This window comes from Schistocerca cancellata, chromosome 5 (genome assembly GCF_023864275.1).
Source record: "Schistocerca cancellata isolate TAMUIC-IGC-003103 chromosome 5, iqSchCanc2.1, whole genome shotgun sequence".
NCBI lineage: Eukaryota > Metazoa > Arthropoda > Insecta > Orthoptera > Acrididae > Schistocerca > Schistocerca cancellata.
The window spans coordinates 701,322,166-701,349,391 of record NC_064630.1 but is presented as its reverse complement, the minus strand read 5'-3'; the positions used below and the strand labels follow the sequence as shown (position 1 = coordinate 701,349,391).

Genomic DNA, 27,226 nt, shown 5'->3' with positions numbered 1-27,226 from the left:
TTTATTTTAATAACATATTAAATGTAACAATTTGGTACAATGTGTTTCACAGCATATATGCAGTATGTTTAACATAAAAATGCTTCTCATTGGATTTTAAAAGTATATTCAACAAAGAAAGTCTTTACTTTGAATTGGAAATGCCTGAAGTTCAAAGCTGACAAAACAAAGGTAGACCTTTTATATTAAAATAAATATATTCAGTTATTCTTTTATACTCAAATACAAAACATTCTAAGACTATAAATAACAAACTAATATAATAATTTGAAAAAGGTTTGATTATTTTAAAGAAAAGAACGAGTGAAAAAGTTGCTCTTTTGTAGCTGCATCATGTTTTCAGCCTTCTTCGTATATCATTTTTTAAGTAAATGTCAAGTCGGTCACAAGTAATTAATAAACAACTATTTTTATATTAGCATTGTAGGTAGTGGTAAAACACTTTTTTTCTTCTGTTCACTCAAGTAAATAGGAAAATTGGTTGCAAATTCTTTTACAAGCTAGTGCAATGAATCCAGAACTATACCGGATATTTGTTTTATATGTTACTTACTACTGTAACTTATTGAGTTTTTAAAATCATGCTTTTGTCATTCTGGTTTTTGGAGTATTAATTAGCAACTCTAACAAAAAATACACAAAAGAATATGCTCACAATTTCATCAGTCAGCTATGTCCATATGACATTTCACACACTTGGCACCATAAAAAAATTGTAGGAGATTGTTCTATGGTCTTATTTAGTACCCATAATGTCATCTATTACAATACCAAATTTAGTAAATTGTTCTGCATGCTGGTCTTTTAATTCTTTAATTTTTTCAGCTGATATCCTTTCTTGTTTTAAGCGTACTTCAGAAACATCTGCAGGAGAGTCATGGTTCTGGTTGTCTTCTTCACAAAGTTTGCAAATATCTATTAATGGGTTGCCGAGAGGCTTGCATCTTTTTTCCTCTTCTTTGCTTGGTGCTGGTGAACGTCCAGTATCATTCTGAAGAACACTGGGGGGGAAAAGGAAGAATGTTATAATTTTTATGTATGTGGGGTGGTGATGAATTTTGTTCCCATTACACAACTAAAGATTGTCGGGGAATATCAAAACTAGATACAAATACTATGGACAACAGTAACAAGCTTAAAAAATGTGTGATGAGTGTTGTAGGCTAGTTTTGGAGTGAATGGCTGTCTTCATTCAATATAAAGTAAAAAAGAAAGAGGGTTGCAAACTGTAACAAGTGTTTTTCTTTCTATTGGGCCTGCAGCATAGTATGTCACAATATGACATTTTGAAAAGTATAGGTGCAGACTACGTGCAATAAATTTAATATTCTTTATTACGATGGCTGTTGAGCTTTACTGCCATTCTCAAGTAAACTGTGAATAACACTGGTGAAACTATCTTCACATATGGTGATTGTCCATGTGAATAATTATACTTTGGAATAATAGACTAATACTTATGTCTAGTTTGATTTGATGTCCGCGTTGCATCTATAGTAAACTATCATTGTCTCATTCATAAGCTTATGTGACATGTAATAATTATAAACTATGGAACATGTTTGGTCCGTTTCTTGATAGTTTGTTCAAATTTCACATTTATTTGACAGTTTGTTAACTCTGCTACTATATGTTTGCAGATAGTAATAGCTAAGCAATGATAATGTTATACTTCACTGATTGAACTTTCTTGTGAATTACGTCTTTGGTCTGAGTATGTTTTGTTGCCCGTATGCAACAGGGATGTTCAGTTAGTAAGGTAATACTTTCTTTTCTAGGCTAATTTCGGTTGAAAAAATGCAGAATTTGCTGTGGGACATTGTGTAATATTCCTGCTTCAGCCCCAATAGTTTCATGAAGTTCTGATATGTGGTGGTACTATACAAAGCCTTCAAAAATGGTACCTGTAATGGAGGAGATTCTTTTGAAGGAAAACCAGAGCATCACAGAGATTCACTGGTGGTTGCAAAATGTCCATGGTAGAGAGCAAAAGCATGCAGAGTCCTGAGTTGAGGTGTCTGTCATCATCGCAGTGATGTCACGCACTCCTGTCCGAAGACCCACGCGCAGACCAGCCACACACAGCTGAGACTCCTGCAATGTTGGAATGTGCGGACACACTCATTTGAGGTAATCAACATACCACAATCAAACAACTCACTGCTGAACTGGATGCAAGGATTCAGATAAGTTTGCACACCCGAGAGCAACTCATGAAACTTCACTGTAATGTTCTTCCTCATCTACCCTACAGTCCAGATCTTGCATGTTATGACTTCCATCTGTTTGGCCCAATGAAGGATGCACTCTGTCGGAAGTAGTACATGGATGATGGAGAGCTTACTGGCTATTGATATAGAAAGATGCTAGCTCCGGCGTTGACCAGTAGAGTGGTCCCATGTGGGTATACAGGCCCTTCCAGTCAGATGGCATAAGGCCATTGTATTGAACTGAGATTATGTTGAAAAATAGGGTTCTATAACCAGAACAGTGGGGAATAATATGGTGTACTGGAATCCAGAATAAAAGCAATTTGCTTACAGAAAAAAAGTGTTGCTTTACTATCAATTTTCGTGTTCCAGTATGTCGACATAGTTTTCCAGATAATATTTATGTTTAAAGTTTGTGTGTCCATTTAGTATTTTGTCTGGATAGTCCTTTGTACATATATATCTCTCCAATTCTTCAAATATGTTCATAAAAGTTCTTTCAGTATTCTGTGCAGTATTTGTAATGCAGTTTAACTAGAAAATATCTGAAGAATTGGATATATACACACATTTAAAAAACTATCTGAACGAAATACTAAATGAACACACAGACTTCAAACATAAATATTATCTTGACTTTATTGACATACTGGAACACAAAAATGGATATTACATGTGAACAATGAAACATACTCTGACTAAAGATATAATTCACAGTGAAATACAATTAGTAGAATATAACATTATTGTTGCTTAGCTAACTATACTTTGTAGTCACAAAAAAAAAAAGAGAATATGAAAAATTCATCAGACTGTTAGTACAACAAAGGAGATAAGATAAGGATAACATTCAGGAGCCTGGGTCAGGAAGATTGAAAAGCTTCCCCATGACAACTTTGAAACACTCATTTCTGTAAGTTAATCAACTGGTGATATGCATTAAACAAGATGAGGCACATCAAGAACAAGCCATAGAAACACTTTCACATGACACAATGACATGCATACAAGTTCACTGAGGAACTGACCATGGGTTGTGGGAGGCATACAGCACCACCAGCCAACCACACCAGAAAGAATGGATTCTGCCATCTCCGAATTGTGACACAGCCATCAAATGACAACAACAAATGGGAGGCATACAACACCACCAGCCAAATGCGCCAGGAAGAATGGACTCTGCCATCTCAGACTTGTGATGCAGCCATCAAATGACAACCTAACACCTGACCAACACAGGTACAGCCAACTCCCACGTCAAGTAAAAAGCATACAGAAGAACAGACATTTGAAGGACAGAGAATAACATGATAGTGTTTCCACTGTGGACACCCTGGACATGTTGCACACTACTGCAGAGAATGACCAATACATGTACAACCAATTCCCATGCCAAGTACAAACCACACTGAAGAACAGACATTTGGAGGATGGAAGATAACATGATGGTGTGTTTCCACTTTTGATGGCCTGGACACACTGTATGCTACTGCACAGAAAGAAGAGTTTCTGACTACTACTACACTGCTAGATGTCAACCACTGAAACGTTCTATTCATGTCAATCAGCTGCACACGATTGTAGTTGACCTGTGGAACTAAGTCTACTTCTGTACTCTGGACAATGTCGCTCCTCAAAATGCCATGGCCATTCCCTATCACTGTACAGAGGTACTAGCCACGTGCCCAGCAGCCAACGTCAGGAAGACTAAGCAAGGTGACCATCTATGAATGTTAGGTCCCAAAAAATGCAAATCTTCCAGCGATGACAGTCACTACAATGTCAGGAAATCTCACTGACATCATCAATAATGGCCAACCTACCCGTTTGCTAGTTGACTTTTTTTCTGTAGTGTTGAGTGTTTATCTTTGTCAGTTAAAGAAGACTACATGGAAGATAACAGCTCTAGACTGACAAAGCTATTTCAGCAAGCACGCTTAACAAAGACTGGTCTCGGCAGTTGTTTGCTGGTGAAGACATTGTTATCCCACTACCATCATCAAGGCAAGTTCCAGTCACCATCAAAGCAACTCAAGAAATCTCCATGCCAGCAATGTTGGTGGTCAAGGAGAACTCTGGATCACTAATGATCACAAGCATCCACAAATCAACTCTAAATGACAGCTGAATCAGTCCAGGATGGACAGCTTAATGTCACAGATGAAGAATCATGCTCCACTACTAATACAGAGAACACAGAGGAGGAAACTGCTATCAGTGTGTAAATAGGATCTAACCTGACAGAGGAACAATGCCAGCAAGTGGCAGCTGGTCTGAGCTAAGTTTTTGGATGCTCAAAAATCTGGAGTGGACAAGAGGCAGAAAAAGAAACCCAAGGCAAAACACTGTACCAACACTGGGGATCATCCACCAATTAGCCAGTGGTTGTCACCAACTGAACAACATATAATCTGGGAGTAAGGGGAGAAGATGCTACAAGATGGTATCACTGAACCTCCAAAAGGTCCTCTCCTGTGGTTGTAGTGAAGAAGTACGGCACATGACATTTCCGTGTTGACTACCAATCACGACGATAGATACGTACCCACTGATGCAGGTTGTTGAAACTTTGGACTCCTTGAAAGGAGCAAACTATTTCTCATCTATAGGCATGCTTCTGGCAAACTGAAGTTGACTAGGCTGACTGGGAAAAGACTGCCTTCGTAACTTCTGACAGTAAGTTATGCTGTCTGGACTATGTAACCCTACTGCCACCTTCAAATGTATGACGGACAACCTGTTTTGACACATTAAATGGATGACATGGGTCCACTATCTAAATGACATTGTCGTTTTTTAAGATATTTGAAGGACATCTAAGTCATCGAACTACCATTTTGAAGTGTGTTCAGACAGCAGACCTACACCTGCATCCAAAAAAGTGCCTCTTCAACATCCAAGAAATAAAAACCTTGGGGCACCTAGTGAATGGCAATAGAGAGTGTCCAGATCCAAAGAAAATAGTGGTCACCAATTTTCCAAATATTTGGCACATTTGTGAGAAGTTTTCTAAGAATGTGCTCATACTACTCATGTTTCTTAAAGGGCTTTTGCACCAAGTGCACCCATGGAGATCCCAAGTTAATCTCAAATGAGGTACAAGAAAAATATTTCCTTATCCTTAAGAAAGTGCTAACATCTTGTCCAGTTCTAACATTGTATGCTGAAAATGCTGAGACAGAACTTCACACTGACATTTGTGTTTGGGATAGGGACAGTCCTAGTACAAATACAGGAAGGTGCTGGAAAGTTGATAGCCTATGCTTTCATAGTACTCACTCAGTCCAAAATGAGCTACTCTATAACCAAGAAAGAGTGCTTTGGAACTGCTTGGGCTCTCACTAAGTTCCAGTCATATTTATGAGGCAAATAATTTATTGTTGTGACAGATTGCCATTCTCTACGCTGGGTGACTGGCCTGAATGATCCATCAGGTTCATGAGTGAGATGGGCAATAAGACTTCAGGTGTTCAATGTCACAGTGGTACAAAAGTGTGGATGCAAACATATGGTCACTGAATGTCTTCCACTGGCATAACACAATGGTGTGGATCAAATCTCAGTCATTGCTGCAATAAATAAAATTGCTACTGAATAGACAGAAGATTCAGCACTTTGAAGGAGGAGGAACTGGTCAAAGGAGAATTCCAATTAATAGCCTGAACACTGTACAAGAGGAACTATAATCCAATGGCACTGAAATGGTTGCTCGGCATCTCCACTCATTTATGGCCACCTATTCCAAAGTATTTTCCATGACGCTTCAACATCTGGTCACCTGGGATTCATGAAGACTCTAGACAGAATCAGATTCATGTATCACTGGCTGGGTCTGTACCAATCCATTGGACACACTGTGAGTTACTTTAAGGAATGCCAACAATGGAAGCATGCGTTGTAATTACCTCCCATCTGGTACTGATACTGGCTGCAGCAGCCCCACCCACTGAATTGTAATTGAGCTCGTGGAGAGGTTCCCAAAGCCAACAAGTGGAAACCGATATATGATATGCCGAACTGGGTACCACACCCACTATGCTATCACCAAAGCATGCCAACTGCTGAAGCTCTGGTAATTGCAAAGGTGCTTATAAAAGACATAATTCTGAAGCATAGAGCATCTTGTGTGATGATCTCTGATCATGGACAAGTTTTCCAATCGTGCCTAGGTAATTTCACGTTGAGACATCCCCTACAAGATGACAACTGCCTACCAGTATCATCACATTCGCGTACAACACAGTGAAGCATGACACTACAGGTTTCACGTTGTCGGTGTTGCTCCAGAGTCAACAGACTGAAATGATAATGAATATACTGTTCTCATTTCAATTGGATGACAGGATGACTACATGAAACATCTCTTCACTGGGACCAATGAACAAAAGAGCTGGCTCGCATATGGATACTCGACGCCCAGGAGAAAGACCAAGAGTATTATAATGCCATGCAGTGGCCAGCGAAACACAGCCTGGGAGACTTGTTATGGATTTTTAGGCACAAGAAGAAAGTTGGATAGTCAGAAAAGTTACTAAAACACTACTCTAGACCATATTACATCCTCCACTGCCTGTCAAATGCCACATATCAAATTGAGGATTTTAACCCTTCATCAAAAAGACAAAAGCACATAGATGTCATGCAATTCCTCCATATGAATCCCTAATTCAATCAGAAGAGCATATTGATGGTGAGAGGTTCAAGGAAACTGATGACATTTGACAATCACAAAGCTTTGATGGGTGGGGCTACCTTTATAGTGACAAGGATGTAACAACATGAGGATTTCCCAGCACCAGGATACAGAGAAGCCTTGAGAAGATCTAGATTCAGGGTGCTGTAGCTGGCTCCATTGAGAACTTCTGAAACAGTGGGTTGCCGTTTCTTCAGGAGAAGGAGCAGTGCTGCAGGTTGTGGTGCATGTAGTATGGTTTCACTTACTAGCTAGCTGCGGGTTGGCATTTCAAACCCCCTTAAAATATTTTATGTTTGTATATTCTGAAATATTCAATGTTTGTATAAATACGGCATTCTGGAATAATCTACCGTGTTCTCCACTAAGGATACTACTTGATTCTGGGTGCATGGCAGTGTCAGTAAGATAAGTGCTTTCGGTACTAAGTGATGACTTTCATTGACAACTTTGTCTTCAGATTTGGGCTTTTATTGTGGTTTAGACCTGACAACATTACTGCTATTTAAATTAAATCACAATTAACAGATCTTTTTTTCACCCTTGTAATATATACATCCTATCAGAGAAAAAAATTATTTCAAACCAAACACCTAGCCCCATCATCTCTCAGGTTTTCTTGGTGTAATTGATTAATGTTATGTTTTCTGTTCTTAGCCATGTTACTGATTCCATTTTACATAACATCTTGTTGTAGACCATGAAGAAAGTCCACATAACAACTGCTTGCAATATCTGATGAGGACACCTGGGTTGGCCATTAAAATATTATATAGTAAATGGAATCAACAATACGCTGAACACCCAGGAGCATTCCATTTAATACCAAGCCAGTTATACACAGATTACACTATTATGAATTTGGGCATTCTGTTCAAAAGATAGCTGTATATTATAGAGACTTTTCTTTTCATCTACAGATTTAACATTCTGAACCACAAATAAAAACAAAACTTTATGAAGATGTTCTGTACACAAATGTATCAATAACTTCCAAGGGAAACTGAAGAATGTTTGTTCCACCTATATGAGCTTCCCATGCTTCCTGTTCAACTGGAGGAAATTGGAGATTTTGCCATTTCGGGCAAAATCTATGCCCCTGGAAAAACCAATCTATTATCAGCACTAGTTTGAACTGTCAGTTTGGCCTGAGGATCTATTCACTTTTGAAATCACAAAATATGCCACCAAAATATTTTTGTTAAGAGTACTTATGAATAACTCAACCAGAATCCTTTGCTGTTTACTCTAGGGTCAATCCATACAAAGTGGTCCAGCACTGGTTGCTTCACAATCTCAGAAAAAATTTATATTTGCTGGGTGAATTCCCAATGTTTGGTAGTCACAAAAATATTTTTTTAAACATTTATTGTTTATTATTTTGGAATGGTGGCCATATTTGTTCCAGGCTGCATGTTTTTTTTGTATTTGCAAGCATCTATATTTTTTTTTACAATTATTCAGTAGTGAATTGTCCTAAGCCTTTCACATAAAATGCATTTAGTTCAACACACTCTGGGCTACAAATTAACATCATTATCACTTGTTGTTGTTGTGGTCTTCAGTCCTGAGACTGGTTTGATGCAGCTCTCCATGCTACTCTATCCTGTGCAAGCTTCTTCATCTCCCAGTAACTACTGCAACCTACATCTTTCTGAATCTGCTTAGTGTATTCATCTCTTGGTCTCCCTCTACAATTTTTACCCTCCACGTTCCCCTCCAATACTAAATTGGTGATCTCTTGATGCCTCAGAACATGCCCTACCAACCGATCCCTTCTTCTAGTCAAGTTATGGCACAAACTCCTCTTATCCCCAATTCTATTCCATAACTCTTCATTAGTTATGAGATCTACCCATCTAATCTTCAGCATTCTTCTGTAGCACCACATTTCAAAAGCTTCTATTCTCTTCTTGTCCAAACTATTTATCATCCATGTTTCACTTCCATACATGGCTACACTCCATACAAATACTTTCAGAAACGACTTCCTGACACTTAAATCTATACTCAATGTTAACAAATTTCTCTTCTTCAGAAATGCTTTCCTTGCCATTGCCAGTCTACATTTTATATCCTCTCTACTTCGACCATCATCAGTTATTTTGCTCCCCAAATAGCAAAACTCATCTACTACTTTAAGTGTCTCATTTCCTAATCTACGAGGGCAGTTCAATAAGCAATGCAACACATTTTTTTTCTGATACAGGGGTTGTTTTATTCAGCATTGAAATACACCAGGTTATTCCACAATCTTTTAGCTACACAACACTATTTTTCAACGTAATCTCCATTCAATGCTACGGACTTACGCCACCTTGAAATGAGGGCCTGTATGCCTGCAGGTACCAGGTCGATGTCGGAGCCAACGTCGTACTGCATCAATAACTTCTTCTTCATTCGCGTAGTGCCTCCCACGGATTGCGACCTTCATTGGGCCAAACATATGGAAATCCGACGGTGCGAGATCGGGGCTGTAGGGTGCATGAGGAAGAACAGTCCACTGAAGTTTTGTGAGCTCCTCTCGGGTGCGAAGACTTGTGTGAGGTCTTGCGTTGTCATGAAGAAGGAGAAGTTTGTTCAGATTTTTGTGCCTACGAACACGCTGAAGTCGTTTCTTCAATTTCTGAAGAGTAGCACAATACACTTCATAGTTGATCGTTTGACCATGGGGAATGACATCGAACAGAATAACCCCTTCAGCATCCCAGAAGACTGCAACCATGACTTTACCGGCTGAGGGTATGGCTTTAAACTTTTTCTTGGTAGGGGAGTGGGTGTGGCGCCACTCCATTGATTGCCGTTTTGTTTCAGGTTTGAAGTGATGAACCCATGTTTCATCGCCTGTAACAATCTTTGACAAGAAATTGTCACCCTCAGCCACATGACGACCAAGCAATTCTGCACAGATGGTTCTCCTTTGCTCTTTATGGTGTTCGGTTAGACAACGAGGGACCCAGCGGGAACAAACCTTTGAATATCCCAACTGGTGAACAATTATGACAGCACTACCAACAGAGATGTCAAGTTGAGCACTGAGTTGTTTGATGGTGATCCGTCGATCATCTCGAACGAGTGTGTTCGCACGCTCCGCCATTGCAGGAGTCACAGCTGTGCACGGCCGGCCCGCACGAGGGAGATCAGACAGTTTTGCTTGACCTTGCGGCGATGATGACACACGCTTTGCCCAATGACTCACCGTGCTTTTGTCCACTGCCAGATCACCGTAGACATTCTGCAAGCGCCTATGAATATCTGAGATGCCCTGGTTTTCCGCCAAAAGAAACTCGATCACTGCCCGTTGTTTGCAACGCACATCCATTACAGACGCCATTTTAACAGCTCCGTACAGCGCTGCCACCTGTCGGAAGTCAATGAAACTATACGAGACGAAGCGGGAATGTTTGAAAATATTCCACAAGAAATTTCCGGTTTTTTCAACCAAAATTGGCCGAGAAAAAAAATGTGTTGCATTACTTATTGAACTGCCCTCGTAATTCCCTCAGCATCACCCGACTTAATTCGACTACATTCCATTATCCTCGTTTTGCTTTTGTTGTTGATCATCTTATATCCTCCTTTCAAGACACTATCCATTCCGTTCAACTGCTCTTCCAAGTCCTTTGCTGTCTCTGAAAGAATTACAATGTCATTGGCAAACCTCAAAGTTTTTATTTCTTCTCCATGGATTTTAGTACCTAGTCCGAATTTTTCTTTTGTTTCCTTTACTGCTTGCTCAATATACAGATTGAATAACATTGGGGAGAGGCTACAACCCTGTCTCACTCCCTTCCCAACAACTGCTGCTCTTTCATGTCCCTCGACTCCTATAACTGCCATCTGGTTTCTGTACAAATTGTAAATAGCCTTTTGCTCCCTGTATTTTACCCCTGCCATCTTCAGAATTTGAAAGAGAGTATTCCAGTCCACATTGTCAAAAGCTTTCAAGCGTAGGTTTGCCTTTCCTTAATCTCTCTTCTAAGATAAGTCGTAGGGTCAGTATTGCCTCACGTGTTCCAATATTTCTACGGAATCAAAACTGGTCTTCCCCGAGGTCGGCTTCTACTAGTTTTTCCATTCGTCTGTAAAGAATTCGCATTAGTATTTTGCAGATGAATGTATTCTTTAAAATATTTTTAATAATTCAAAATTATCAGCCACAAATTAAAAAAACTCAATTATTGAAGAGTAGTTTTCCAAAGAAAGATTAATTTCTCAGCTTTAATATTTTTCTGCTACTACACTGTATAGTATAGTTGCTTTTTATAGAGTATCAATGGTGAGCAGCTTACACTTAAAAAATATACTATTTTAAAAAATGGATTTTTTTTTAATTTTTCCATTTTGTGGCCTGCAATATCTTTGTTAGATGACCAGATAAAAATCTGAAAATTTCACTGTTAATAGATCTTTATGATATCAAACTTCAGTATAAATTTCAACTTCGGGATTCAATTGGAAGTTATGGAAAAAAGCTTACAAACACGAGTCAAAAATATGTTTTTTAACATCTGTGATATCTGGTAGGCTAATCAGATAAAATATACCAATTGCATAATGTAACACACCACATTACACTAGCTAATGAGTATATGTCGAAACAATGCTGTGGTCATTGTTTCAGCAGGCTAATGATTGCATCTGCAAGCCTATACAGGTCTGATTGCTGTCTTCCTCCATACAACAATTGCCTACTCACACTCATTTAGCTAAAAGTTCTTGAAGTGTGCAGTTGAAAATTTGTGTCTCAGTGTTCTATTGGTGTTATTATTAATGAAGCATGTCATAAAAGTGTGTATGGAGTGTATCCTAAAGACATAACTTTAATCGAAGATTATAGTGAAGAAGAAAAGGCCAAATCAACATGCAAGTACCATGAAATGAAACACTTTAAAATGGTCACCACCTTTTTGCTCAGTCTTGCACGGACCCTTTTGAGAAACATAAGAAACCTATAACAAAAGGTCTGCGAGAAATAATATTTGATCATTATTATAAAAATAAAAGCCCTTTTGTCAATCTCATACCAGGAAAATCATTATATCCAAAATGTTAATCTAAGATATTTGTAATTCACAAGAGAAAGCATAGTGAAACCTCAGATACAGGATTTTGTGACTTATCAGCAACCATTAAAAAAGTAGATAAAACTTGTGAAATCCTGGGTATATCACCTGCTAGTAAAATTAGAAAACCAAGTCAAGATAAAAGACCTATAAAAATTGAGAAAGTGGCAGCTACAGTCAAAAAGAATTTGGAAGTTTCATTTCAAAATACAATTTGTACTAAAACAGATGGAAGTTCTAAAACTTCACCAACCAAATATGATGATTTGATAGAAAAACTAAAAACTAAATGCAATACTTCAAACAAAGAGGATAAAATTAAGATTATCAGTTTACTGCTGAATTCTTGGAGTCAAGCAAAAGTTAGTGATGAATTTAATGTGTCAGAATGTTTTGTTAACAAGTCAATTAGTAAAACAACAGGGAATTTTACCAGCATTACAAAAAAAAAAGTGCATCTAATTTGGTAGATGAAAATACAATCAATAATGTTATTAAGTATTATGATGATGACAATTAACAGCTGTTTGATGTCTGGCAAAAAGACCGCATTTCTGTGAAAGAAAATGGTTCTAAGATTCAAAGACAAAAAAGGTTAATATTGTGTAATTTAAATGAACTATTCACTGAAGTTAAAAAAGAAAACCCTGACATTAAAATTGGAAAGTTTTGCGAGTTGGGACCAAGATGGTGTATTGTTGCAGGGGCATCTGGCACCCCTAATGTTTGTGTTTGTTTGTATCATCAGAACGTAAAGTTGATGATAGCTGGGGCCAATCTTAGAGTTGACTATAAAGGCCTTTTGTAAGTTATGGTATGCAATATTGACAGTTACAATTGTATGATGAAGGGAGAATGTGAAGATTGTCCAGGCAAACAAGCCTTACTTGACATGTCTGAAGAATCCAAAGAAAACGATTTGATGCCTTACAATATAAAATACAAACAATGGGTGACAAGACAGAACTGAAATTGTGACAGTCATGAAATCACAAGAAGAGTTTTCTGAAGTATTGGTGGCTAACCTTGAAAATGCGTCATTTTATTGCAAAAGCTCGAAGTAAATTTTTGAAAGACAAAAAGCAAACCTTGGCAACTGATGAATGCTTAGTCCTTGCTGACTTTTCGGAAAATTATTCCTTTGTTGTTCAAGATGAAGTACAATGGCACCACTGGGTAAACAAACAGGCCACAGTTCATCCTTCTGTATTCTATTATAAAGATGAAGATAAACTAAGGAGCCACAGCTTTTGTCATAAGCGACTACCTGGAACAAAACACTACAGCAGTGCACATTTTTCAATTAAAACTAGCAAACTACATTAAACAGCATCACCTTTCCCTAAAAAAACTTATTTACTTTTCGGTTGGGGCAGCAAGTCAATATAAAAACAAAAAAATTTTAACATCTCCTTTCATAAAGAAGATTTTAAGTTTAATGTAGAATGACACTTTTTCGCTTCATGCCATGGGAAGAATACTTGTGATGGTGTCAGAGGTACAACAAAGCGAGCTGTCACAAAAGCAAGTCTGCAGCGGACCAATGACAATCATACCATAACACCTCAAGAAAAGTTAGAATTCTGTCAAAAACATATCAAAGGAATTACCTGTGTTTTTGCACAATATGAGAAATACATGAGTCTATGACAGTGTCTTGAAGGAAAGGTACAATACTTGTCAGAAAATTAAAGACACTCGATCTTTTCATTGTTTTGTCCCCCATTCACACAACTTACTGAAGTATAAGATCAAATCAACTTCACCTGATAGTGAACTTCATCAATGTGGAAAATTTGTACAACTGGTTCTTCAAAATAAAGACATAGTGGTTTGTGTTTACGATGAACAGTGGTGGATTGGCAAAGTCAAAACCTAGATGTACATGTTGTATTTTATCATTCTCCAGGACCAAGGACATCTTTTAAAAAAAACTGAGAAGGATCAAGTTTGGATACCACTTGAAAATGTACTAAGGAAGATGTCTCCAATGGAATTTACAACTGTGACTGGGCGAACTTATAATCTAATACCCAAACTGAGTGAACAAATTTCTCGAATCTTCAATGAGTGGTGTACTACAAACAAATAACAAGAGAACAATATAATGTAATTAGTACGCTTATTTTCTATAAAAAAGTAAGTAATCATAGATATGATTAAATTATATACTGTAACTGATATATTTTATTCCATAAGCCTTGATATCGCAGAATTTAAAAAACGTATTTTTGACTCGTGTTGTAAGCTTTTTTCCATAACTTCCAATTGACTCTCAAAGTTGAAATTTATACTGAAGTTTGATATCATAAAGGTCTATTTACTGTGAAATTTTCAGATTTTTATCTGGTCCCAGGCCACAAAATGGATTTTTTTTAAAAAAATCCATTTTTTAAGTGTAAGCTGCTCACCATTGATACTATACAAAAAGTAACTATACTATACAGTGCAATAGCAGAAAAAATATTAAAACTGAGAAATTAATCTTTCTTTGGAAAGTACTCTTCAAAAATTGACTTTTTTTAATTAGTGGCTGATAACTTTGAACTATTAAAAATATATTAAAGAATACATTCAGCTAAGTGATAATGATGTTAATTTGTAGCCCAGAGTGTGTTGAACTAAATGCATTTTATGTGAAAGGCTTAGAACAATCCACTACTGAATAATTTAAAAAAAATGTAGATGCCTGGAACAAATATGGCCACCATTTCAAAATAATAAACAATATTTTTTTTAAAAAAATATTTATGTGGCTACTAAACATCGGGGTTTCACCCAGCAAATATAAAATTTTTCTGAGATGCTCAAGCAACCAATTATTTTTTTCTTGGACCACTTGTTATGGATTGACACACTACTCCCACAGACACTTGGTGGCCATTCTCCAGTATTTTATCCACTTACTTCTAGTCTCCCAAAAATTGCTAGTAGTGTCAACTATTTAATATGTCTCAAAGTCCACAGAACTGCTCTATCACATTTTAAGGCAGAACTAGTTAACATAAGAATTAAAGCAACAAGTGACTCATTAGAAAGTCTTTGGCAACATGCACACCGGCATTGAAAAGAAAGTGTGTAAGTCATTTTTCATGAGACTCCGCATGATAGTGGTTCATTCCTTTAGAAGTTGAGGTCAAAAGTCAAAGCATAAACAATACAATTAACACAAATAAATTTTAAACAAACCTCAATACTCCTCTGATGATACCTAATTTGTGGCCAACTGAAAATCCTTCAGTGTAGCCAACATCAAAACCTTTCTGGAATGCATTTTTCCTTCCTTCTTCTGCACCTTCTCTATAACCAGCCTGGAAGATAAACACAATTTTAGGAAACAAACATACATAGCACAATATCGGCAGATTCTTGCTGGATTACAAAAAATGGCTGGAGAAAATATAAGTGCACATTATATAGTAGAGGCACCTAGCAGTGAACAGCCATACACACTTCTAACACTGTAACAGGATAAGCAATAAAAAGGTATGGGAGTCCTTTAGTACAATGGTACATTCATGAAAAGGAAAGAGGGAAGATTGGTGTCTATGTCAACAACAATGAGGTCATTAGAGATGGAATTCATGAGCAGGATAACAATATAATAAGCACTGTAGATAAAAGGAGAAATGAAGTGGAATTTTTCCATTTTGCCTTTTAACAGTGATTGACAATGTAAAGCTGTCCTCAACTGAAACGGACATTTGGACACTGACACCTGGCATAGTCATTTACGAAGTAGTATGTCTTTGCTTATGTCTGACCTCTGAACTGGTTTACCACACCAAAAGGCCCATTGATGGACATAGTTTTGTGAGTACATTAATCGACATATTAACTTTGCACTCAACAGATACATATCACTGTCAGAGGTGAAGCAAGTGATAAGGGGGGGGAAGTAGGCCGAGTGAGGGCTGAAACGAGTCCTGGACTGACACTTAGCTAGTTGTAGCCAAACAATATTTGTGTGGATATGATTTATATTGTAAGTATATTGTTAATATCATCTAAAAAATTCAAAGCAATCCTCTTCTGCAGTTACAGAATAAAAACAGCTTTTGGTTTAGTAATATCAACTGAAATTTTTACACACATTTTCATGTGGTAAAATGTCTGTAAGAGCCCTCAACAGCATTCATATAACTGGAAGATTAAATGAACGTAGGCTTACAGTGCCAGTCAGAATCCAGCATCAGCTATTCGAAATTCTAGAATAGTAGTAAATATGACTATTTTACATTACAAGCCAGACATTGAGAATGTATCAGTGGAATGTTCGTAATGTATAACAAAACCATGCAAATTATTCTGCACTTGCCTTCACTGTTACTTTACCATTAATGTACGAGTCTTCTTGCTTTGAGTAGTTTAATTTGGTATTGTTTATAAAACCACTATTTTACTAATTTAGATTATAATTATTAATTTATTTATGTCGAGGTACAAAATACTACTGCCAAGTGTGTATTAACTTACTATTAAGATGGCATTCTGAAAGTCAACATGTAGTGCGCCGCTAATAAATGGAGACTTCCTTCACTGACAATGATACCTATTTTCTTCTTAAGGTTTCAAAAAATATAGGATTATACCCTCGTAGCAATCTCGGACGTAGAGAAAAGCTTCTGGAAATTTTATGTACGATACATGTGTGACAATGTAATCTCTTGTGGAAAGAAACTTCAAAAATGTTCCTACACGTTACTTAATTCTGGCTTTTCATTTCTTTCTTTATACTTTTATCCGAGGTGCTTCTCCATTTTTTCAAAGTTTCCTTTGACTTTACACTAAGTGTGAAAGCTTATAAGAAAGCGAAATGGTAATTGTCGTTTTTCGGTACTCGAAATTTCATATTTGTCGAGCTGAATAAGTAAAATAGTTATCCTACGTCAAAGTTACGGTACACAAGCGGAACGAAATGGATAAAAACCTGAATATGCGTGTTTGTCACTTTTTGCCAGTCTTTTGATGATATCATCAAGTCGTACTCGGGATTATCACTTTCGTCATCCATTATCACAACCCTGTATTACAGAGAATTCATGTAGTAGTATTTGCAATATTGACGACAAGTATGTTTATTGTTTAGTTCTGACAACTTGTCATGGTCATGGTCTATGAAATTCAAACACAAAGATAATGCAGTCACTTGCACAGCCCAAGATGGATGGATCACAGATGGATCGCAAATTCACGGAGAAAGTTCGTTTGTTGAACAAATGGATACACGGTTGACCGAAATAACTATTTGAGCCGTTTAGTTAATGATAAATAATCATCTACACGAATGAAGTGATTTTATCAACCAATCTTTCTTCCGACGTAAGCTTCAGAGTCTTAAACAAAACTGGCCATGTAATTATTGGCTTCTGTGTACGAAGCTCCTGTTTGCAAATTTGTTTCTAAGAACTGAAAACCACTTCCATCTACTAACGGCAGCAACATAATCATACAATTTTCATTGTGTGAATTTTCCTTTGACTGACTCTTTTGCAGACTTCCCAAAGAATATACAATACGTTCTCCAGCTGATCATATTCTCTTACATGCGTAATTATTAAGTATTGAACGGACATGTGGACTGAATAAAGCTACGGAGTATAATCAGATGTTAGTAATATGAAAAATGAAAAGCATTGTACTATCATTTCCTGACTGATTCGTGTGATAGAACTTCATAACATACAAGAACGGCCGCTGTCACAAGGATGCATATATCAGCAAAGGAAGAGTGGTGAGTTAATCTGGCAATTGTTTAACTATTACTGCGGCCAGTTGCTCCACTATCTTCTCTATTTCTTCTATTACTGTCAATAAATTGTTCAAATTCCATCTAAACTTCAGGTTATTAGGTGTGAAGACTTTTCCACCACTCCATAGATTGAGTAAAAAAAGAAGGCATGTTGCAATTTAACACCTCACTGATGTCGAGATGGGACGCAACTTTGAGAGCTATAGGGACAGTGGAGAAACTGACCATGGCATTGGTGAAGGCATTACCCCAACTCTCATCTAAACGAACTAGGGATAATTATTGGAACAATAAACCGGAAAAGCTGGACACGCATTTAACCCACCACTCCCAAATACGAATAAAGAGTCTTAAAAATGTGACAGCTCTCTAAGTACACGTTAAGTAAATGCTGCTACAGATATTTGAGAACCCTCATAAGAGTACGTATGAACAATATCTGTACAGTAAATCCTCATATCTTCAGTTGATTATAAAATTCATGCTCACTGGAGATCAAGTCAAATAACAGGTGCTGACCAAGGTTGATGTGACAGAGTCGTTATTGATCCTACCGTTAATAACTATCAGACACGAAAGTTTGTCTGTCAGACGAGAATTATTTCACAGAGATCGCCATTCTTCAGTTGGTTGTCCCTAGACATTATCGTCTTGTCACCTAGACCTTGTCGTCTTGCCATAATTTATTTCAAGCAGTTCATATCAGTTCGTTGACTAGGAAATGACAGCTGAAGGAAAAAGAAGCTGTAAACTATATTAGAACAGTCCTTGTTTATTTAAATTCAAAGCCAATAAAATGTCTCATTCATTTGGTCTATGGATCGTGACTGGTGTGTTTTTTGGTGTTCATAATGCTCACTATTAATCTTACTTATTGGCTATAGAATGACATTATTCTAATGTAGAATCTAGAATGAAATATTGATTACAAGAGCAGGTTCTTAAACATGAACGAATACTGCACTCTGAAAGCAAATTTATTTGGCAGTGGAGGTAGTAAATGCACAGGATGTTGTATCAGATCACAATATTCGTAAGCTAGCCAGCTCCAGAATCCTCCAGAATATTGAAAAATTAAAGCAAAATGAATTACGAGAGGTGAACAAAGACCGGGTGATTTGCATTGTTGCCAGTGAGCAACTATTAGCACTACTCCACAGCTTATTATGTACAGTGTGCGATATTCTTCTTCCTGCTCGCATTATAGGTACCCAAGCATACTGTAGTTTCCTGGATGTGTATCCAGTCAGCAGTCCTTCGTACCACATCGCTGGTCAAGTATCAAATACAAGTTGTGGCGTCACATCCTTATGGTTACTGCGACATCCAATAAACGTCACCACTGAGACATCACAATTGTTGGGTAGCCATCATTTTCCTCTTATCGGAAGTTCCTATAATCGATCTGTGGCTTAGTAATATAATAGGGATTTATGTGAAGACTAGGAGCAATGTCTCTTGTGTTTTTGTCTCCTCAGTGTGGTATATCGAAATAAGTGATATAAAAACAACTGAAATAGCTCAGCAGGGGAACGGCCATTGGATATGATGGGATGCCAGTTCGATTCTACACAGAACATGTGAAAGAATTTGCTCCTCTTCCTGCAGCGGCGTACTGTAGGCCTCTAGAGGAGTGTAACGTTCCTTATGATTGGAAAAACATAAGTAATTCCCGTTTTCAAGAAGGGTCGTCGAACAGACGCAGAAAACTATGGGTCTATATTTTCACGTCGGTCTGTTGTAGAATTTTGGAACATGTTTTACGTTAGAGAATTATCATAGTTCTGGAGACCGAAAATCTCCTTGTAGGAACCAACATGTGTTCCGAAAACAACGATTGTGTGAAACCCAGCTCACTGTGTTCGTCCATGAGACTCATTAAGCAGGAGAGGCCCTCAGGTAGATGCCGTGTTCATAGACTTCCAGAAGGCATTTGATGCAATTCCACACTGCTGCCTAATGAACAAAATACGAGTATATGAAATATCAGACCATCTGTGTGATTGAACTGAAGAGTTTTTAGCAAACAGAACACAGCATGTCAGTCTGAACGGAGAGAAGTCTTCAGACATAAAAGTAACTTCGGGGGTACCCCAGGGGAGTTTTATAGGACCATTAGTTTCCACAGTACTTATTAACGACCTAGCTGATAACGTCGGAAGTTCCATGATGCTGTTGTATTCAGAGAAGTCGCGATGTTAGAACATTGTAGTGAAATGCAGGAAGATCTGCAAAGGATCAACATTTGTTGCAGGGAGTTGTAATTGCCTCTCAGCATAAACAAATGTGATGTACTGGACATAAATAGACAGAATTACCTATTCTTTTATGATTACATAATTGCTGACCATTCACTGAAATTAGTTAATTCCATAAAATATCAAGGAGTATATGTGGAGTGATGTGAAGTGGAATTATCACGTAAAATTAATCTAAGTAAGGCAGATGTCATTGGGAGATTTATTGAAAGAATCCTCAGGAAATGTAGTCCATCAACAAAGGAAGTAGATTACTAAACACTTGTTTGACCAGTACTTGAATATTGCTGTTCATTATGGGATCCATACCGAATAGGACTGATAGACGAAATAGAGAAGATCCAAAGAAGAGCAGGACATTTCGTTACAGGTTCATTTTAAGCACAAAAGTGTCAGGGAGATGCTCAGCCAACTCCAATGGCAGATGCTGCAAGTGAGTCTATGTGATTGCCGTAAAGCTTAGTGACAACAGTGCATCCTAATTTAAGTTATACAATATAGCACTGAAGATGGTCACTCAGTGACAGAAAATCGATTTTGCGATAGTAAAAATATATGACCAATGCTGTCTCTTTTTTCAAGTATACCTGTTATCTGGTCGTAGTACACAAGACAACATGGAGTCGCCAATCAAGTGAGACATTGTTCACAATGGTATTGTAGTGGCAACTTCTGACACTCAATATAACAGCAGATGTAGCAGGAAGAGTTAGAAGGCACCATATTAAGACTCGTCCGAGCTTTCCAAGTGTTTTATTGTTTCCAGCTACAGTGCCCGTGTTCCTCTCGATCTGTGTCACTGGGTCCTGCAATGCTGAGGACACCACTTTGCTGTCTGCGAAATGGCTTGGAGCAGAATGGCTGCCTCAGCAACCCATGCAGTGCACTGATGTGTGTCGGCCTTGTACGGCCACAGAGTTGCGGCGACGTCAGGATGCGCCGGTAGCCGACTCAGCGGCCTCTGTCCCTGCTTGCCTCAGCGCCACTGATCGGGAAGCAGCAAGGCAATGCAGCGGCGAGCTTCCTCGCTGGCGTGGCTACGATCGTGGCGACAACAAGCGCCCGCGATCAGGCAGCTGAATCTGCGGCCCTCGCCCTGGATGTCTCCGGTGCGTGTTGGGAGCCAAGACTACTGCCTGTGGTAGCGAGCCGTGCAGTGGCCCACCACTGACTGGCTACAGACCCCGAGTCGGCCTCAGAGGGTCGAACCAGCGGCCCGCCATGGACTGGAATGCTGGCGCCCTATCTGCTGCCGTGTAGACGGTGGTGTGACATGCCCCGCCGTCCAGAAGTGCTGCCACATTGAATGCTTTGTTAGTGAACCGGCACCTATTTATATGCGGCTGTGCGTCTCTGTTTTGCTAAACGCACCGCTCCAGGCCACATACACTTCGGTTGACCAGTGGGCCCCTCCTGTGTGTGACTTGCGCCACGCAAATCGCTGCGTGTGCTTTTTCCAGCGGTTCTACACCCCTGGGGCCTCTATTTTATTTTGCAATTGCTGGTGAGCATAACTCACTGTAAACAGGCCTGTGCCTGGATGTAAATTGCGTGCTCAGAAATATTGCACCAAAACTGACTTTTCCTATCCCAAACGGTAGTGCCGCTACAGTATGGTCAACTGTTAAAGTACCGAGAACTTACGATTCTAGAAGATTCAGCCAATAAGTGGTCCCTTCTACTTATATCTCGTGAGAAGACAATCAAGATAAAATGAGAAAAACTAAAGCCCACACAGAGAGTTATTAGCAATCATTCTTCCCCAAATCAAACGCTGCTGGAACAGGAAAAGGGGTAGTGAAGCTGGTACAAAAGTATCTTCAATCACACACTTGCAGAGTATAGATGCAGATGTATTTCATCATACTCGTCTTCGTTTGTGGTTTCTGACAAAAGAAGTCGGATTTGGTATGAACTAGATTAACATTTTCATATTTTTTCTGATAGCATGACCATCTGGACAGGGGTAAAAATCAGTACTTGGCCTCTGGGTTGCAGCTTACAAGTCAGTGCTTGGCATACAGCGTTCGTGGTTTTTATACCGGACATTCAACACCTGGTGTCTTGCTTCTTCATTCCTGGTGATCAGATTTTTTATACAGGGTGTCCCATTTATCTTAACCACCCTAAATAACTGTTTGTCCAGATGCAAATTACAAGATGTTTCAAGCAAATGTTCTTTGGCTGTCAGGGGGACATCAATCAGCATGATTTCCTTCGTTGTAGCTTTGTTTTTTTTACAAAGATATGAACAGCAGTATGACTTTTTTTAAATGTCACCCTGTATTTTTTTTTCGGTAATTCATTTCCTCTCCTGAACACCTATTCAAAAAGCATCACCGTGTACCATTCACTGAAACACAACCTTATTAATTACATAACACAACATTGACGTTGATGCTCCCAGCTCTTAGTGCAGGTACTTGGGGTAATGGAACACATCCACGTGTTACGTTGGTAGAGGACAAATGTAAATATAAGTAGAATGCACACCCATCATTCCGTCAACCACCGTCAGTTAAAGAGTTGTGTGAGTAGAATGTACACCAACGAAGAGAAGGTAGAAACGCTACTCATCTATGGGGAATGTAAGTTAGCAGAACAGTAATTGCAATACTCATGTACGCACTACATTTAGTACACTAGTTTAGTCCTTTTAAATACTGTTGTGTAGAGTAGGCATACTGTAAAGGCTGTCCTTCCTACAAACTGCATCGACATAACGTTTCTTTTATTGTTGTTGTTGGCGGTAGGCCAAATGCTATGCAGGCAGCGAAACTGTACAGAGAGCGATATCCTGACAAGAGCTGACCTTCCTGACGAATGTTTTCTCGTCTTGTTGCGACGCTTCAGGAAATGGGAAGTTTTAACCCACGACAACGCAATCGCAGTAGCACTCGCACAGACGAAGCTGCTGAAGTTTCTGTTCTCACTTCCGTTGCTATGAATCCACATGTGACCACACGACTGCTTGAACACGAGATTGGCATTCCTAAAACTAGTGTACATCGTATCCTTCCACGTCAGCAGTTCCATTCTTACCATGTACATCTAATATAATTGCGTAGGCTTCTGCGGCCAGAGTCAGTCGACATAAAAGTTTTCTGGGTTTGGTACCCAGACCCAGACCCAGACCCAGAAGAAGGCCGCTGTAATCGTGGCCGAAACGTTGGCTTTTCTATAGCAGCAGTAGTTTTTTACATTATGACGCGGTACCAAACCCAGAAAACTTTTATGTCGCATGTACATCTACATCAACAGTTGCATGGGAACGATTTCCAGAATCGTGTGCAGTTCTGTCAGTGGGTACAGCAGCAAATCAGCAAATCCTCGCCAAGCCAAACTTCTTCTCCAATGCTCTGTTTACCGATGAATATTTTCTCAAAGGACAGGTAAATACAAGGAACATGCATTATTGGTACAGCAGGTGGAACATGAGCATCACTGGAGAGTTAACGTCTGGAGTGGGATACCTGGTACTACAGTTATTGGCCCTTATTTCATCAATGGTAGTCTAAACGGCACAGTGTGTACCAACTTCCTCAGATGAATTCTTCCTCCTCTTCTAGATGACGAACGAGAATGCTAATGTGGTATCAACACGATGGATGTCCAGCACATAATGCCTTGCATACACGTTGTGTTCTGAACCGAAGGTATCCTGCCAGATGGATTGCTCGAGGAGGAACAGTTACTTCGCCTGCTAGGTCTCCTGATTTAAATCCGCTGGACGTTTTTCTTTGGGGATGCATTAAAGACATTGTCTATCGCGATATTCCAACAACTCCAGAGGACATGCAGAAACGTATCGTGCTTGCTCGTAATTCTCTTCAGCAGGCAACATTGGACACAGTAAATAATTCTTTCATTCACCAATGCACCAGTATATCGGTGTCCAGGGTCACCACTCTGAGCAGCTTTGAATGTTATAACTCTGGGAAATGGTACAGGAGAGTCAAAATCAATTTTGTGTTATGTTTTTACTTGGTTTTCATTTGTTTTATGACAACTCAAGCAAGTGGACGAGTTTGTGATCCCACGCTCAAAGTCAATGTTGTGTTATGTAATTAATAATGTTCTATTTCAGTGAATGGTACAGTGTGATACATTTTTGAATAGGTCTTTACGAGAGGAAATGAATTACGGAATAAAAAATACAGGGTGCCATTTAAAAAAGTCATACCGCTGTTCATATCTTTTTAGAAAACAAAGCTACAACGAAAGCAATCATGCTGATTGATGTCCCCCTGATGGCTAAAAAACATTTGCTTGAAACATCTTGTAATTTGCATCTGGACAAACAGTTATTTAGGGTGGTCAAGATAAATGGGACACCCTGTATAATCAACCACAGCATCATCAGGTTGAAACGGAAATAAATTATTCACTGTTGTTGCAGCCTCAGGACTGTGGATCAGAAAATTTGGTATGAAACCTTTCGAATTCTGCTTTGCTGCGTTTTATGAAAGTACCACAGCGACCAGTATCATATCCTAAACTCACTAATTGACATTAATGAACATATATGCCAACATCATATTAAAATATTCAGTGATACCACTCATCAGTGAGCTGTAGGAAGTTGTCAGCCTGTGGAAGACGTTGCATCTTGAAATTGCTTCTGACACCTATCTTTTACATGAGCAGAAATCATTAATCAAGGTACTCAATATTTCAAAATTATATCGTAGACAAGAAACCTGACAATATCTAGAGCTGCAGCAGTCAATAAAGCCTTGATGACAGTGTAGCAAGTGAGGCAGACAGTACTCAGTTCAGTCCATTTACATCTATTTGTTCATATTGTGTGTTTTGGTACTTTAACAGGTTGATTCACTGAATCTTTGCTCTCTAGAACTGTGCACATTTCAGTTATAAGTGTCAAACACTAATAAAACTTAAAAAGTATTTTTCCAATAGTTCCACGTGATTTTCTGATCATTAATGCTCACCAACCTTAACCTTTGTATATGGTAGTTATTCTGTGCTACATCCTCCTCATCCTAATTTTGTTTTACTCATAGTAGCTAAAATGTAGATGAAGGGCAGCAGTCCCAGCAGTGTTTATATTCTATTCATAGGTTGGCAGTGGGGCAGTTTCACATAACCAATGGCAGGTGACTAAAGAACTAATGTATTTCTAAAATAGAAATTGAAACCAACTCTGCTTTGTTGTTCTCACAAAAATGAGCTGTGATTAAATTTATAATCTTGGTTTCTCAAATATTTTATGTTTCTTCCAAATGTGTTACAATTCCTGAGGTTGGGATACATGATATGAGAATATCACGCTATTCCTTCATCTCTTGCTTCGAAACATGTCTGGTGATCTCTCATTCTCTGGGTAAACCAGCACCTGGCACACACTCTTTCATTCCTGGTAAGTGATGACAACTTGCTGTATGAAGCACATAACTATACCACTGGCCTTGATCTAGGCAAAGAACCTTTGTCATTGTTTCAGTAACACTCACTATGTCATCATCTTCAGACCAATGATGTCTTTCTGATTGAAGTCTGTGGTACCCTGACAAAAGTAGTATGCCTAGAAACACTCTCAGTTCTTCCATTTCGAAAGAGAAGCCATATACGTTTTTAAAATAACTTGCATATTGCACTGATTCTGTCACAATACAAACAAATGCTTTATTAAAATTCAAACTATTTTCTCCAACTTCAGATGGGATGAGATAGTTTGTTTTTCATTTCTTCTAGAGCTGCATAAGCTCAAACGTCATTTGCGGGAGATGCGGGGCATATTGACTTCTTACTACTGTAAGTCGGCATTTTGATGCAAAGTATATTCTATTTTCTTGAGTTTATTCTATCTTCAGCATCCATTATCCACAGTCTCCAAACACGTATTTTTAGCATTTTGAAAATGAGATTCCACCAATTCAGGTACATCTACAACATTCACAGTACCTGCTGCACCATCATCTGCCTCATCTCCATGTGTCAAAGCATCAGTCTCTGGAGGAACAACCACCACATCAACATTTTCATTGTCTTCATCAATCAGTCCTGTAAAATTAGCATTATTTGTAAGGTCTGAAACTTCATCCATGGTAATGCCTTTGAACACTATATGAAAGTTTGCTTGCATTTTCTCTATTTTATTGTGTTACAGTGAATAAAGCAAACTTCACTCACCAACTCCACTACTAGAACTAAATTCTGTTACTGCCTTGCTTTTATTACAGCTGTGTCAGCAGGTGATACTATTTCCTCTCAGTGAACTAAATATAGATTGTTTGTCTTTATGCTTGCTAAACAACAATATAGGCCAATAATATGAAATTATTTACTTACAGTGATATTGTATGAACAGCCAGAGTCAAGAGACACTAAATGTAGCTGACAAACATAGAAGAGGATATCAAAAGTAGCATGCTGTATTTGTGGCAGTTGTAATCTCATTTTAAAATATAAGAAAAAATTCATTGCTTGTATGTTCACTAATAAAAAACTACAATTACTATCAATAGTGTAGGTTTATGATGTAATAATTGAAATTCAATATAAGTTATCCTATTATTGGTAATAAATTAAAAACAATAGAGTCTAAAAATAGATCACTGGTAGATAGTTGGTCAAAACATAATTCATATGCATGTACAAACTGTCTCACATATTTCATGTGCCTTCTAATGCCTCAAGTAAATTAAAAATTTGACTTTATGTTATAAACAAATGCAGTTTTCAATAATATCTGTTTTAATTAACTCTACTTCCATTAATATAAGCTAGATATTAATGCAAATTATAAAGTATTTAGAATAAGTCATGTAGGAAGTATTTTCTGATGCAGCAACTTGTAACGAAATTTTCATCTACATGCACTAATTGAATTGTTCTCTTTTCCTCTATAGACAACAGAAAGTGCTGTCAGAATTCTAAAAAAAATGACTATCATTGCACTTGGGACATGTGGAAGGTACACAACCTTATTTGTTTTAGTTGTAAATATTTGTCATGTATTATTGTTTTTCTGACATGTTCTACATCCTGGAGGACTTCCTCACTACAGATCAATTGGAATGAAATCTAATTTAATGTAATCTGAGTGCTGTAAATCAAGTATTTCATTTATACCCTCTTGAAGTTTGTCACTGTTTGTAGGTCTATGAGCAATATATCACTTGTAGGATTCTACGTTCTATTTGTTCAGAAAATGTGTAACACAATGTTTATATCCTAGATACTAGTTTTGTTAGATCGATGTAAAATATATACCACTTACATAG

General features: G+C 38.1%; 1 protein-coding gene across 3 annotated transcripts; it reads right to left on the bottom strand.

Annotated features, from left to right (window-relative positions):
- LOC126187574 (uncharacterized) lies at positions 1-26,031 on the bottom strand. Of its 3 annotated transcripts, XR_007537762.1 has the most exons (4): positions 16,900-17,083; positions 16,446-16,594; positions 15,159-15,280; positions 1-1,001 (listed from the first exon to the last, which is right to left on the bottom strand). XR_007537762.1 is itself a non-coding variant. In XM_049928742.1 (3 exons), exons 1-3 carry the CDS (start codon positions 25,932-25,934, stop codon positions 737-739), a joined length of 417 nt encoding a protein of 138 aa, XP_049784699.1. In that variant the 5' UTR covers positions 25,935-26,031; the 3' UTR covers positions 1-736. The 3 variants fall into 3 exon arrangements, 2 of the variants coding, with proteins under 2 accessions (XP_049784699.1, XP_049784697.1); XM_049928742.1 differs by lacking the exons at positions 16,446-16,594; positions 16,900-17,083 and adding an exon at positions 25,905-26,031; XM_049928740.1 differs by lacking the exon at positions 16,446-16,594.
- Positions 26,032-27,226: the final 1,195 nt, after the last annotated feature.

What these genes read in the sequence shown, in the direction of transcription:
- LOC126187574 (XM_049928740.1), bottom strand. Translation starts at nt 16,983, where the DNA reads ATGGATGACGAAAGTGATAATCCCGAGTACGACTTGATGATATCATCA. An exon ending in TGACAAACACGCATATTCAG is followed by an intron (nt 15,281 to 16,899) that starts GTTTTTATCCAT and finishes TTTATCTTCCAG; the next exon opens with GCTGGTTATAGAGAAGGTGC. An exon ending in ATCATCAGAGGAGTATTGAG is followed by an intron (nt 1,002 to 15,158) that starts GTTTGTTTAAAA and finishes TTTCCCCCCCAG; the next exon opens with TGTTCTTCAGAATGATACTG.